General features: G+C 39.7%; 1 protein-coding gene across 1 annotated transcript in view; it reads right to left on the bottom strand.

The window, feature by feature from the left end:
- Positions 1 to 14,595, bottom strand: part of LOC116601228 (allene oxide synthase-lipoxygenase protein) — a 29,534-nt gene extending 14,939 nt beyond the window's left edge. Inside the window, exons 1-12 of the mRNA XM_048734109.1 lie at positions 14,502 to 14,595; positions 12,339 to 12,469; positions 9,447 to 9,528; positions 8,888 to 8,967; positions 7,579 to 7,903; positions 7,006 to 7,108; positions 6,522 to 6,710; positions 5,869 to 6,205; positions 5,347 to 5,482; positions 4,938 to 5,110; positions 4,491 to 4,578; positions 2,713 to 2,999 (exon numbers count right to left, since the gene is read on the bottom strand). Of these exons, the coding sequence (XP_048590066.1) occupies positions 2,713 to 2,999; positions 4,491 to 4,578; positions 4,938 to 5,110; positions 5,347 to 5,482; positions 5,869 to 6,205; positions 6,522 to 6,710; positions 7,006 to 7,108; positions 7,579 to 7,903; positions 8,888 to 8,967; positions 9,447 to 9,528; positions 12,339 to 12,347 (1,809 nt within the window). The 5' untranslated portion in view covers positions 12,348 to 12,469; positions 14,502 to 14,595. The remainder of the gene's footprint in view (positions 1 to 2,712; positions 3,000 to 4,490; positions 4,579 to 4,937; positions 5,111 to 5,346; positions 5,483 to 5,868; positions 6,206 to 6,521; positions 6,711 to 7,005; positions 7,109 to 7,578; positions 7,904 to 8,887; positions 8,968 to 9,446; positions 9,529 to 12,338; positions 12,470 to 14,501) is intronic.
- Between the last annotated feature and the right edge of the window lie 2,383 nt (positions 14,596 to 16,978).

Here is a 16,978-nt window from a genome sequence, read left to right as displayed (position 1 = left end):
ATGATGATACATGATGGTACATGATGGTTTATAATGGCACATGAGGGCACATGATGATACATGATGGCACATAATGATACATGATGGTACATGATGATACATGATGGTAAATAATGATACATGAGGGCACATGATGATACATGAGGGCACATGATGATACATGATGGCACATGATGATACATGATGGTACATGATGATACATGATGGCACATGATGATACATGATGGCACATGATGATACATGATGGTACATGATGATACATGAGGGCACATGATGATACATGATGGCACATAATGATACATGATGGTACATGATGATACATGATGGCACATGATGATACATGATGGCACATGATGATACATGATGGCACATAATGATACATGATGGTACATGATGGTTTATAATGGCACATGAGGGCACATGATGATACATGATGGCACATGATGATACATGAGGGCACATGATGATACATGATGGCACATAATGATACATGATGGTACATGATGATACATGATGGCACATAATGATACATGAGGGCACATGATGATACATGATGGCACATAATGATACATGATGGCACATTATGATACATGAGGGCACATAATGATGCATGATGGCACATAATGATACATGATGGCACATAATGATACATGATGGCACATGATGATACATGATGGCACATGATGATACATGATGGTACATGATGGTTTATAATGGCACATAATGATACATGATGGCACATGATGATACATGATGGCACATAATGGTTTATAATGGCACATGAGGGCACATGATGATACATGATGGCACATAATGATACATGATGGTACATGATGATACATAATGGCACATGATGATACATGATGGCACATAATGATACATGAGGGCACATGATGATACATGAGGGCACATAATGATACATGAGGGCACATGATGATACATGATGGCACATGATGATACATGATGGCACATCATGATACATGAGGGCACATAATGATACATGAGGGCACATAATGATACATGATGGCACATAATGATACATGATGGCACATGATGATACATGACGGCACATAATGATACATGAGGGCACATAATGATACATGAGGGCACATGATGATACATGATGGCACATGATGATACATGATGGCACATGATGATACATGAGGGCACATAATGATGCATGATGGTACATGATGGTTTATAATGGCACATGAGGGCACATGATGATACATGATGGCACATAATGATACATGATGGTACATGATGATACATGATGGTAAATAATGATACATGAGGGCACATGATGATACATGAGGGCACATGATGATACATGATGGCACATGATGATACATGATGGTACATGATGATACATGATGGCACATGATGATACATGATGGCACATGATGATACATGATGGTACATGATGATACATGAGGGCACATGATGATACATGATGGCACATAATGATACATGATGGTACATAATGATACATAATGATACATGATGGCACATAATGATACATGAGGGCACATAATGATGCATGATGGTACATGATGATACGTGATGGCACATAATGATACATGATGGCACATAATGATACATAATGATACATGATGGCACATGATGATACATGAGGGCACATGATGATACATGATGGCACATAATGATACATGATGGTACATGATGATACATGATGGCACATAATGATACATGAGGGCACATGATGATACATGATGGCACATAATGATACATGATGGCACATTATGATACATGAGGGCACATAATGATACATGATGGCACATAATGATACATGATGGCACATAATGATACATGATGGCACATGATGATACATGATGGCACATGATGATACATGATGGTACATGATGGTTTATAATGGCACATAATGATACATGATGGCACATGATGATACATGATGGCACATAATGGTTTATAATGGCACATGAGGGCACATGATGATACATGATGGCACATAATGATACATGATGGTACATGATGATACATAATGGCACATGATGATACATGATGGCACATAATGATACATGAGGGCACATGATGATACATGAGGGCACATAATGATACATGAGGGCACATGATGATACATGATGGCACATGATGATACATGATGGCACATCATGATACATGAGGGCACATAATGATACATGAGGGCACATAATGATACATGATGGCACATGATGATACATGACGGCACATAATGATACATGAGGGCACATAATGATACATGAGGGCACATGATGATACATGATGGCACATGATGATACATGATGGCACATGATGATACATGAGGGCACATAATGATGCATGATGGTACATGAGGGCATATGTTTACACATGATCGCACATGACGGTTCATAATGGCACATAATGGCACATGAGGGCATATGATGGTGTATGATGGTACATGACGGTACATAATGATACATGATGGTACATGAGGGCATATGTTTACACATGATCGCACATGACGGTTCATAATGGCAAATAATGGCACATGAGGGCATATGATGGTGCATGATGGTACATGACGGTACAAGAGGACACGCTCAAAAAAAGATTATTTATAAATGGGGGACAAGTCTGTAATGGCACATAAAGTATCATTCTTCAGGAGATACAAATAGGCCAGCCACAATGGTACCACGTGACCTAAGCAGCACATAAGCTACACCTCACCTCCTCAAACTCCCCTTGCCCGCTCCACTGCTTGTCGATCTTGCGGATCTTCTCAAGCCCCATGCTCTTTTGCGCATTCTGGACGCCCTTAGCGAGAGACAATTGTAAACCCGAGAAGATCTCTGTCCCACGTGGTAGCTTCCCATTAGGCTCCACGGCCAGGCGTCCCGGAAGTTCATTTAGTGGAGGGTCATTACTCGCCCATTGGTACTGCTCTTGCTTCTTTTGAGCCTCGATAGAGCGGAAAGCTTTCACGGCTGCCGGCTGGGTCATATTTGGTGGTGTGGCTAAGACAATGAAAGGGAACGTGTCTATAATCTTTACTTGTCAGCTTGTCTGCCTAGCCACCACATACATATCTACTTACCACATACATACCTACTTACCACATACATACCTACTTACCACATACATACCTACTTACCACATACATACCTACTTACCACATACATACCTACTTACCACATACATACCTACTTACCACATACATACCTACTTACCACATACATACCTACGTACCACATACATACCTACGTACCACATACATACCTACTTACCACATACATACCTACTTACCACATACATACCTACTTACCAGATACATACCTACTTACCACATACATACCTACGTACCACATACATACCCACTTACCACATACATACCTACTTACCACATACATACCTACTTACCACATACATACCTACTTACCACATGCATACCTACTTACCACATGCATACCTACTTACCACATACATACCTACTTACCACATACATACCTACTTACCACATACATACCTACTTACCACATACATACCTACGTACCACATACATACCTACTTACCACATACATACCTACTTACCACATACATACCTACGTATTACATACATACCTACGTACCACATACATACCTACTTACCACATACATACCTACGTACCACATACATACCTACGTACCACATACATACCTACTTACCACATACATACCTACTTACCACATACATACCTACGTACCACATACATACCTACTTACCACATACATACTTACTTACCACATACATACCTACTTACCACAATTGCGTTTATTAAATTTTGACGGTCCCAGAGGGGCGTTCAATAGATAGGAGGAGTTTATTAGAGAGGGGCGTTCTTTACAAACTATAAAAATACAACAAACCCAAGTACAGTGGGATTCTGGATTCTTGTCTCAGTAAAGATAAACGTTAAATAAAAACCTGCGTAGCAAGCATTTCTTGACATAAAGCAAGTCTCACCCAGCAGAAGCCAAACTCAGATTAATTAAATTTATATTACCGAAATTACTATGCCGTTTGTTTTTAAGCTTGGAGGGAGGGTAGGGGGGCGTTAAATAGAGGGGACCGTTTATAAGAGAGGGGCGTTCATTATAAACTTGTAAGCTTAGGGGGGGCGTTCATTATATAGGAGGCGTTCTTTAGATAGGGGGCGTTTATTAGATAGTTTACGGTATCTGTCTTTCCTACCCAACTACTTGACTGCCTTCTAATGCCGAACTACCTAACGATCTTTCTTTGCCTTCCCGGAAATGCGTCGCTGTACCACTTAACTATCTATCGACCCTCCCCTGCCTTGTCTCACCTGTGCCGCTTTACCTACCTAACTACCTATCGACCATTCTCTACCTTTCCTCACCTGCACCGCTGTACCTACCTAACTACCTATCGACCATTCTCTACCTTTCCTCGCCTGCACCGCTGTACCTACCTAACTACATATCGACTATTCTCTGCCTTCCCTTACCTGCGCCACTGTACAGCACAAGCTCATCCACCACCCATCTGTTGACCCAGAACACTTGGGGTTCCTTATTTTCTGGCGTGACGGTTACCTAGCAAAAGTGTATACACAAAAACACATTAAAACCAAGGGACATACACGATTTTTCAAGGGAAGAGGGAAAGGGGGGCACTAATATATGGATAAAATGACTGGGGGTTGCTCGTAGAGCTTTAGCTCACATAAATGTCCGCCCGAAGTCAGCAAAACGAAAGTAAGCGTAAAAAATACCGTTGTTTTACTGTTTATAGTTTTGTTTCCAAGTTGAGGTGGGCACACTTTAGATTATAATTTCTAAAAACCTTCATGTTTACACTTTTTTAAACAACTTCACAGCAAACTTGGGCAGATGTAATTTTTATATGAAGAAATTCTCGTAATCGAGTGTGTGTAAAATACTTTAGATATTACCTTTGTAACGAACCAATCGTCGTACCCAAAGAGCCACCCCTTGTTGAGTAATCTGACGACAAGTATCTCCCCGACGTCGTGCGTGTTGATCTGATATGTGTCTACGTGACCTCGACGGTAATCGATGCGAAACCAAGAGCCAAGGGCTACCTCTTGTGACAATAGGGATGAGCCTGACAAATAGAAACCGCCAACTGATGTGCATCATCATTATCATCATCACGTCATCATTATCATAATCATCACACCACCACCATCACCATCACCATCACCATCGCCATCACCAACACTTTATCATTTACAGCACAGATATTTGGCACTAGATTTATACTGTGAGATATTCTCCACATATTAAAGACTTCAAATACGAAAAAGATGATGGTCGAGACGGGTGTGGCTTATCTTTTACCTATAAGAACGATGCTGATATGCGAGTTCGTGCCTGCGCCGGCCTGAGCTCCAGTCTCTACGGAGACTGTATAAGTGGTCAGCGGCTGCTTGGGTGCTATGTGTCGCTGAACACCTTGGGTTGCCATGGAAACGGCCTAGAAACATAAGATTGACCATACCGTCAATGTTATCCTTCAAAGACGCAGGTTAAGAAATAGGCTTCAATTATCCTAAACGAATCTTTATCTATTTAGAACTAAAGTGCCCTAATGTCAGCCACGGAAGACGCATAATGTGTTTAAAATCTCGATATTATTATCCAAAAACAAACTTGAATACTTTCATTATCAAATTCAATCGAAAATATCGCAATTTCCCTAAATCAGCTGATGGTTTTTCACGCATGGTACTTTGCTAGGATGACAAAATGGCGGCTGACAGAGGCTGTTATTTGTATAAAATTAAAATACAATAGCAATCTTTAATTGAATCAAAATCTTTCATTTGAAATAAAAAAGATAAAAGACAAGAAAGTTCTAACCTGAAGGATGTGATTGGCACATCTAAAATCTTCACCAGACTCCGCGGCCAGCAGCGCAAGACTGGAACTGGGGAGAGCCCCAATATCGTACTTCATCCTCACAGTGACGTCATCAGGAAGGGGTGTGGTCACTGTGACGTCAGCAAGGTCCAGCCATGGATGGTTCTCCTCGTTCCAAGCACGTCCCGGATGTAAAATGTACCAAGGGTCGTCATTGGATACCTGGTGGTACTGTATTTGGAGGGTGTATTCGACAGGGCCATCTTTTAAGAAGGTCTTGTACTCCTCACGTAGATAGTCCTTGGCTCTTGCGTCTTCGTCGTCACGTTTGAGCTCCCTGGAAAATATCAATGAAGCTCATTAGAGTGGGGATTTTTGAGTATCCAGCCCCCCAGCCTCGTTGATTTAATGTATTTAAGCATAACTAACCAAGAGCTATATTAAATACTAAACCCTTACTCATTCCTGATTAATGATAATAACAACAGGTAATCAATATTTCCTTGACTTGTCCAGTGAACGAAAAACTTGCCTCAAATATACCTCTGGCTGAAATACCTCACACATAACCCAAAATAATACTCGGCTCTCTACTGCTTTTTTTCCTTTGAAGTCATCATACACGTATTCTATCACCTCCCCCACATACTAACCAAATGTTCTGCTGTTGTTCTTTAGTCAGTCGTCCGCTCTCTGGTCTTCCGTCCCGAGGGATGACCCGAAACTTTGCGTACCTCTTGACACCGTCTAAAGCTTTGAACTCAATTGGGACTTGGCTGTGGTAGCGTAAGTCCGAGTAAGAGTCTGGGGCTCGGCGAAAAGACTCAATTAACACACGAAGACTGAAAAGACAAGAGCCTCTTAAAAACACAGAGCAAAACAAATATAGATAAATGTTGCTAAAGAAATCTTTGTATAACAAAGATAGACACTTAAAGGAGTCTTAGTACAAGAAAGATAGATACTTATTTCTACAGTTAGTACAATATACTTATTTCTACAAGGAATTTAGTACAGCTAAGATTTTTTCACAGGAACCCTTGAATGATGATATATGATGATGATGTTTGATGATAGCTGAATTTGACTAAATGCGCAAATACGCTTCGACATTTATGATGATACATTCTTACTTACTGCTCAGGACTCCTTAGCATCACCTCTTTGACTTTTTTCGAGTCATCCCTATTTCCGACAAGCTCAGCATAGTCGTACGCCGACTGCAGGTCCCAAACAACACCTGTTGGAAAGAGGCATCACCGTCACCATCACCATCACCATCACCATCACCATCACCATCACCATCACCATCACCATCACCATCACCATCACCATCACCATCACCATCACCATCACCATCACCATCACCATCACCATCACCATCACCATCACCATCACCATCACCATCACCATCACCATCACCATCACCATCACCATCACCATCACCATCACCATCACCATCACCGTCACCGTCACCGTCACCGTCACCGTCACCGTCACCGTCACCATCACCATCATGACCATTTTTGTCGTTGCTGTCCTTATCGTTAGCATCCGTAGAACGATGGTGTTATACGTTTGCGCCTTCCCTGATAGATTTAGAAAAGCAAATAAAAGATACTAATAGATGCACAACCTTTCCTTTTTTCAGATAAGCATCACACACATTACAGGGTTAGATACAAGTTAGAAAGACCCTTCACGGTATACCTGTGGTTCCAGTCAGGGCTATAATGTCAAGCGGGCCCTGCACGTCAGCATCTGCAAACTTGATTTCCATCTTGCGCATGTCCGTTCCTGCATCATCGCTGCCGCTGGAATGTCGCACCCTTGCCAGAAAATGACGCCCAGGTGTGAAAAACTCAGTGGGCGGGATCGCGGGATTCCTTTGGATTGTGATTATACCCAGTCCCCCCACGGCCTGGTATTCACGAGCAGCGCTTAGCATGGCACTAGTAGTGGTGCTGGTTTTCATTGCGGGAAGACTGATGTTGTGGAACTTGAAAGAAGAGAGGCGGCCTGGTGCTGGAGGTGGCTGTGTAAAGAGAGAACAAAGGGTGACCGTCATTCGTTAAAACAAACCCAAGCCCCGAGTCAGAGTTCAAGAAATGGCCGGGGAAGAGTTGATCGACTCCAACCCATTCTTTCGGATATTCTTTCAATACTAAAGGCCTGGCTAAACTAGGAGACATGTAGCGTGCGACATGTTTTTCTATTTTAGCCACCTCGAAAATCATTGCGCGCGCCAAATCTTGTAGCAGCGACAAGGAAATGTTTTCGGATAGTGTTGAGAAACATGTTTGTGTCTCGTCCTTTAAATATTTCCGTGCACTTCATCTTTGTGGCAGTAGCCAAACTAGCAAAGCTTTAGGAGACACGACTCACGCAAAATGTCACGCTCGACATGTCTCCTGGTCAGGCCTTAACATTTTGAGATTGGTGCGTACTATCGTATTGGTGCATACTATCGTATTGGTGCGTACTATCGTATTGGTGCATACTATCGTATTGGTGCATACTATCGTATTGGTGCATACTATCGTATTGGTGCATACTATCGTTGAGATTTTTCTTGCTTCCTCTCACTCCCATGATCACCAGCACGTGTCAACTTGAGCGCGCGTGGCCCCCCGGAATAGTAGCCAAGATCAGCCATAAAAAGATTTAACAATTTATCATATACTAGCACCTATTTCTATGTAGTTCAAGTTGGTTTCAGTAGCGGATCTAGGGGGAGGGTTTAGGGGGTTTAACCCCCCTCTGGGCTGTCAGTAAGCTATATGTTACAAAAAATTACCCTCTCCCCCCTTTGTCACTGAGACACCCCCCCCCCCCACTTTCGCGGAAAGATAGATCCGCCCCTGGGTTTTAGCATATAAATTGAAGCATATTTAATTTAGTTTAACTCAACAATTTAAATGGAGCCTTCGGTTTCCTTATTATTGGCTCACTAGTGTCTGACAGAGCCTGTATTAAATAAAACTTTAATAAATATCCAAAATCTGAAAACCAACGGTACCTTGGTGAATTTCTTCAGCTTTTCCTCGAACACTTCTCGGCCGCATTCCTTCTTGTACACATCATACGCACAGTTCCGCCCTTGTTAACAACAAGAAAGGAATAAAAAGCAACAAAAGTAAAACTTATAAATGAAACTGCAAATTCAAGCAATAGATCAAATCTTTTGTTGTAAAAGATGATAGAAATTTTTCTATTGTTTATTTCTCTTGTATATTTTACTATTGTCATAGTCAGGAACTCATACTTATGTACCACTAAGCCCTTGACATAGTACATAAAACATAAACCCTATAAATTACAAAAAGCCTAGACTTTCTCAAAGTCCGCTGGCCAGCTTAAAAGCCTAAATAGTCGTGCTCGTGAACCAGAAGAATAAATACAACCATAAATACACCAAAAACTGGTATTCAATACTGTCAAATTTTCGTCCTTAATAAGGCTTCTTCAGGAAAGACAAAATTGGCCTCCCGACATTTGTGTTGTATACCGTTTGTTCGGTGCGCCATCTTCCCCCCTTCCCCCTATCCTCCTGAGCAGAGCGTTCATCAGCTACTTACAGCCATTGTCTGTCTGATCTTCGTAGTGAACACGTTTGGCCGAAGTGATGTTCCGATTTATTTCGGTCATTCCTTTCAGCAGCTTGAACGTAAAATGAACGATATAAATAACCATTGTCAACAATAGTATAATAAATATCAAGGTTTTCCTAGGCAACACTCGTAGGTAAAATCATCATCATCATCATTACCATCATCATCATCATCATCACCACCACCACCACAACAATCATCATCATCATCATCATTTGTTTTTGGTACAATTAAGGTACCAAGGCCTTTGTTTTCAAGGATGAAATATTTAGCACATACCGATGTGGTTGATTGTTAATAGTTTTTTTTCTTTTTAATTGCCTTAGAAATTGCAGAAGAAATAACTTTTCGATAAGTATGCTAATGTCGTTTGAATCCTCCACACCACTTTTTGTTCAATCAGGGTTCAATTTCAAAGATTAAGATTCTGAAAAACGTTTTTGCGTGGAAACCTTTGTCAATCTGTAAGTCAGTTAATTACCTCGAGCCCTCGGCAATAAGCTTATAAATCCTTCGGCTTGCGGCCTCGGGATGTATATCGCTTATTTCCGAAGGCTCGAGGTAATTAACTCTCACTTAATAAACTGCCAGCAGAAATAAGAAATGTCAATTAATAGTAATTGAAATTGAAATGTCAATTAATAGTAACTTCCACATTTTATTCACATTCTTACCATTTAACATTTATTGATTAACATTGAATACGAATTTTTAAAATAAAGTATTGATATTATTTAGATTTATTAGCAGACGAAGAGCACCCTTATGGATGCACTACTGCTAATTATTATTCTCATCATCATCATCACCACCACCACCACCACCATTATAATCATCATCATCATCCTCCTCCTCCTCCTCCTCATCATCATCATCATCATTAACATAACAATAATCATCAGTATTATAATCACCACCGTCATCATCCTCATTAACAACAACATAATCATCAGTATCATCATCAACACCATCATCATCATGAACAACAATAACATTAAAATCATTATCAACAATATAATATAATATGAATCACCATCACCATCACCATCATCATCATCAACAACGACAACAACATGATCATCATCATCAGCATCATCATCATCATCGTCATCAACAACGACAACAACATGATCATCATCATCATCATCATCATCATCATCATCAACAACGACAACAACATGATCATCATCAGCAGCATCATCATCATCATCAACAACGACAACAACATGATCATCATCAGCATCATCATCATCATCATCATCATCAACAACGACAACAACATGATCATCATCAGCAGCATCATCATCATCATCATCATCAACAACGACAACAACATGATCATCATCATCATCATCATCATCATCATCAACAACAACGACAACAACATGATCATCATCATCATCATCATCATCATCAACAACGACAACAACATGATCATCATCAGCATCATCATCATCATCATCATCATCAACAACGACAACAACATGATCATCATCATCATCATCATCAACAACGACAACAACATGATCAAATCAATATAATTGTAAGCAGCAGTGGTCATAATCATCATCAATATCACATAATTTATTATCATTACCATTATCATCGTTAATGATTAAAAGAAAATAACTTTAAATGTGTTTATAATATTTTCTTATTTCATATCAGCTATTAATGATTATTCAAACAGAATCTTGTCGAGTCGAGTGATTGCGTTACAATTGAAAGCACAAACGGCGGTAGAATATACACTGCCTTACGGACCACCAAACATTGATATGTGTACTGCAGAGGCGTCTTATCAAGCAAGCGAAGTATACAATGGAATGCAGCACATAAGCTCCCTTGACATAGTACATAGTACTTATTCAAGCAGAATCTTGTCGAGTGATTGCTTTACAATTAAAAGCACAAAAGGTTCCGTGGAATACAACGTTATCAGTGCAAATGGCGAATGGCAATTGGCAAATGGCAGTTCTAAGACCAATCACTGCTTATAGGTATAATTATTTGTAAGAATAAAGATGATAAGTTATATAACCACGGAAAATATCCACATTTTCCTACATCCAGTAGAAATTTGACGAGTTCCATGGTATTTTTTGATAGGAGAACTGCCATTTGACAATCGCCATTTGCCGTTTGCACTGACAACGTTATTTGAAATAGGTGTATACACTACTCACGGCCTACTACACATTGAAAGCTATGTATATTGCAGAAGCGTCTGTGTCTAGCAAGCGAAGCATATAATAGACTGATGAACATCACGAAAAAAGTTTAATAAACTAAAAGATTTTTTAATACTTTAAGCTTCCCAATTTAAATTATCATACTAAATGCACAGCTCCGACGTTAACACGATAATTTTAATCCAGTTGTTTTGTTATTTATTTATGTATAAACACAGTGTGTCAATACTAAGCCAGGCACGTTGTGCAATCTAAAGTTTTCATTGTGAAAAACATTAATTCTCAAATAAAATAGAGAAATTTGATCAGATTGACTCGATATATATATATGTAAGGAGCATCATATATCTTAAAAAATACTGGCCAAAAAAAAAACTGGTATTCGACTCTGCCAAAATTTCGTTTTTAATAAGACTTCTTCAGGGCAGACGTTCTTGAGAATACCTAAACATCTCTGTATAGCGACTTTGAGGTACGACACAAGCCTTGGGGTGAGATTGGCTTTCTTTTGATATGTGTTTAACATATTGGAGATTATTTAATAAATAAAATGGCATATTAACATTCGTAATATTTTAAGTGAAACAATTATTGTTCTATTACTGTTTCATTCATTTCAAGTCTACACAAAGAGCTCGCTGTACTAATTATGCAGCAAATGTCTAACCTTCTTCATTTTGATTTGAAGGCTGGAGAAGGAAGGGTTGTTTGCTCGTCTGCAAATGCTAATTGTGTAGAGAGAGAAGCCACTTTTGCGAAATGCGCTGCATGGTTAGTTGACCGAGGACACGGCTAAGACTGTTGAGCATTGCAAAAAGTCAGACATGCATAACGAATGACAGAACCACACATATCATAGATGAACCGCTAATTATAACCAAGTGGATATGCGTCTACACATCAAATATACTAGAAAATTCGACATGAAACAAATAGGCGTTGACGAGTAACACAACTCGCGGGGACACGACTACACGAAAAGGATAAAAAGAAGATAAAGAAAAAAAAAAAGAAGTTGAAAAAGATAAAGGAAGAAAATGAGGAAGAAGAAGAAAAAAGGTAACGCGTGGTATAACCGCATAGACAGGGTTAGAAACCTGGTGCGGTGCTGGGGTCGAAATCACCAGTCTAGCCCTAAAGCTTCAGGCTGCTATATGGCATTTTAGCATATGTCTGGAAATAAGACGTGATCTTGAAGAGGTTTGATTCGCGGCCGGTGGGCTCAATTTTGTCTTCCTTTTTGTCTGTTACTAACCAGTGCTATATTATGGCTGTTTTACCATCGCATAGCCAGACTTATTGGGGTGCGTAGTCACATATGTTTTTAAATAGGACGGCCGGTGACACTTACAGTGGCTGAAGCAGACTATCGGGGGCGGGGAGTCCTGCCAAAAACATCGTCATTTCCTATTAAGCTATTGACTTTTGGGGTAATTTTAGGCAAATTTCGCAAAAGAAGGGGACACAAAACAAATCCCCCCCCCCCCCCCTATTTTAGCTTGGCCCCCGGCGACGGTCCTTATAGTCATAAAATAGCGGTAGAAATTTCCCTAGGTAACAATGGGATTCCTGTGGAGCCTCCGTCGTGTTCGGCCGTACTCCGGTCTCTGATGATTGGTCGATAATGAAATGAAGCGCGCGCGAGAGAAGATCACTTTGATCAATTGAAGACGCCTTCGCTTTTTATGTAAGGATAGATTCCAAATTTTACATTAATTTTACAAACGGAGGACCCAACTTAGTAGAATGGAAGAATGAAATACGGCGTTTCAGCATATTATGATCTTCTTTTTCTATTACTATGTGACGATAAATGCAAAACCTATTTTCATAAATGCATTATAGAACGAAGACGAGTTGATATTATCTTTGAAGTCTTAGTACCCTTCTATCTTAGTTTCAATGGGAAGGCGTTGATGCATTCATTGACGTCATTGAAATGGATTTTTTTTCTTGCCTTTGTACAGTAGGACAACGTCATTTTCGTTGGCACAAAATATGCATATTCAAGTAAGTCTGTGACACATATTCTAATATAATAGCCCGAAAGTTGTCAGTATTATGAAAAAGAAAAATGCATGATTAATTTAATCAAAATTTCCAAAGTGGTTTTATATATATTTTCCTACCGTTGGAATCAAAGAATCCATTTCCATCGCCTAATTCAAGCAAGTAACTGAGAAACTTTCAATCAAATATCATTGACAAATTATCAGACTTCAACCGTTGTTGGTTATTTTGCGTTTGCTTGCAAATAAACTACTTTTAATTGTAAACAAAGGAGCGATTGATCGACATTCTTTAATTGTGACTGTGTTGGGTGGGTAAATGTGCGGCTAGTGAAGACTGGTTAGCGGCTTTCAGTGTTTAACTGTGGCTTCGTTGTACAGGCCCGTAGCCAGGGTTTTGAGCGGGGTAGTTCGTTTTTCCATTTCAGCGGACCAAATTTCCGGTATACCCCCCCCCCCCCCCCCCCCCTCGCCTTATTACATTAGGCAATCAATACTTCAAATAAACTCAATCTTGTATTTAATCTTGTACTATTAAAATGTATTTTAATAGGATACTTTTTAACATATAGCGGTAATAATAAAGATAATTATTATAAAAAGATTTTTATAGTCATTTTAAAGACATATTGATGTGCACCGTATATCTCCAGCCAAACGTTATATATTTTTGTTTGCTCTGAGCGGACCTTCAAGCCGTGAGGGCCTGTTGCAGTACATGGCATTAGGGGATGTTCAGTCGCATTAGTGGTGATTAGCTGGCGGTAGAGAACGGGCATGGAGTTGAACGATAGGTAAGAACGGGGAAAGCTGATAATTACCTGTAGATGTCTTCTTAGCTTGCCAAACATCAAATAAGATAAATAGCTTGCGTGCAGGGGGTTTAACAATGCATAACAATCTTTTCAAGTGCCACCAAAAGTGACGCTGTTCATGCTGTACACAGCCAAGGGGACAGTTTGGATATATTAGCGTTTAAATATTGGAAAATTTATGAAATTTTTTTTATAAATAAAAGTTTGTTTAAATGATTATCTAAAAATGACAGTATCTCGTAGTCATTATCGTACGTTCTTATTTACTAAAAGACTGCGGTGATGATATGAATTCAGCCACAACCCTGTCTAGCACGATTTGACAAGCTTTGACCTGATATTGTCACAAGATGATATTCTGATAGATCCCGAAAGGAATTGTTTAGAAAAAAAAAAGGTTTGTTTTTAAAATACTATTCAATTTCATAGCACAGTCACAAATATTTGGGGTGGGGGTTGGGGTGCTTATCTTTATGAAAATTGCAGATGAAAAACACTACTTGGCAGACTGGTGTTTTTCAGGATTTGCAATATTACTGGCGGGGAGGCATGAAGTGCCTCTATTTGCCCCCTTCCCCCCTCCTATTTTGTCCTTCTGGGAAATATTCATGTTGTTGTATGTGTGCATATTTCTGCTGAACAGTATGTTGACCATTGTTAGACCATAATACTCTTTTTAATAGTTGTTTCAAAATAGTAGGGTGGCTTAGCGGGCTGTTTTGTGCACTTTCTAGTAGAAGCATCAAACTTGGCACGTATGTACCTTAGGTCACTTAGGTACACTATGTAATAAGTATCATTTACTGTTTTTGGTCGCTCTTATGACATTACTGATAGAGAAATTACTTGGATTTTTTAAATAACGAAATTGCCCCTCCCTTCCCCCCTGAAACTTAGATTTTTGGCACCCCACCTGAAAAAGCTATTTACTTGACCTAAGGGACATATGTGCCCAGTTTAGTGCTTCTACTAAAAAGTGCACAAAAAAAGTGCTAAGCCACCCTACAAAAAGAAATAATTTTTTTTTCGTATTTGTAAAGCTCAAAATAACATCGCGAGACATGATGGCGTAACCGACTAAGACAGGGCTGAGATTCTGGTTATTGCCTCCCTATTAATGCGCGGTACCTCTGGAACCTTTGTGTTGCACAGTTCGCTAGATAGCGGTGCTGGGGCCGAAATCTCCAGCCTAGCTAGTGTAAAGCGTTAGCTACCATACGGTGTTTAAGCCCACGTCTGGATGTATGGTCTATATTTTTTTGCGTTTTCAGTCTCATCATTATAAATGCCTTGCATATAAATACATCCTGGGAAGCTCGTATACATCCCTTGCATTTCTAATGAGCAATTAAATCAATTCACTACCTGCACTCTTCCATGCTGAATATCAAAACCCTACCACATGGCATTTTAAATTTACAATTTTCCTAAATCTATTGGCCTACAAATCTGGATCTACAAATATCAACCTTCAAAAATTAATTTCTTACAGGCCTTGTCAGGTACAAACAGCCCACACCGTGTTGGTTTTCGTGTTCTCGGGAATCCTGTTGTAGCTTAGCTACTTGCATATTAATGAGGTTTGTACATGAAATAAAGCCCTACAGAAAACAATGGAAACCGTGTCAATCATGTAATAAAGGCTTTTTAAGCCTGGTCTTTGAAAGTCCCCTGGTCTGGGATCGAACCTGGTATTGATGAAACTGATGATGATGATAATGATGATGATGATAATTAAAAAAAAAAACTATTAACAATCATGGAGAGCGGCGAAGACACGTCCGAACGAAAGCCGAAACAGTTTCTTCCGGGTTTCGATCTTGTCGGGACGATCCTTGGAGGCGTTATAGACGGGATTAAACAAAGGAAAACAAGGAACAAGAACCTGTAACAACAAAGGAAATTGGAAATTGCTTGCTTATTGCAAGATTGTTATTTCCTACAAATAAAGAAGAACTAAAGACTACCCCCTATTATAGACAATTGTATATGACATTGAGCGTGTCTTAAACTGGCCGCGAAGGGAATACTCTTCTTTGTTTTTGGTACAATTTAGGTGCCAAGGCCTTTGCTTTCAAGAATGAAATATTTCGCACATACCGATGTGCCCAGTTTAGTGCTTCTACTAAAAAGTGCACAAAAAAAGTGCTAAGCCACCATACAAAAAGAAATAATTTTTTTTCGTATTTGTAAATCATCATCATCATCATCATCAGCATCATCGTCATCGTCATCGTCATCGTCATCGTCATCGTCATCGTCATCGTCATCGTCATCGTCATCGTCATCGTCATCGTCATCGTCATCGTCATCGTCATCGTCATCGTCTTCGTCATCGTCACTACATCGTCAGCGTCAGCGTCAGCGTCATAGCCGTTGTCGTCGTCGTTGTTGTTGTTATTATTATTATTTCTACCAGTTACCCGAAATAAGAATCCCCTCATCCTCGTACACGCACTAATTTGTGGAGAGCAAACACTGTG

This window comes from Nematostella vectensis, chromosome 11 (genome assembly GCF_932526225.1).
Source record: "Nematostella vectensis chromosome 11, jaNemVect1.1, whole genome shotgun sequence".
NCBI classification, from domain to species: Eukaryota; Metazoa; Cnidaria; class Anthozoa; order Actiniaria; family Edwardsiidae; genus Nematostella; species Nematostella vectensis.
Note: the sequence above shows the minus strand (reverse complement) of the source record. Positions and strands in the feature narration are given on the sequence as shown.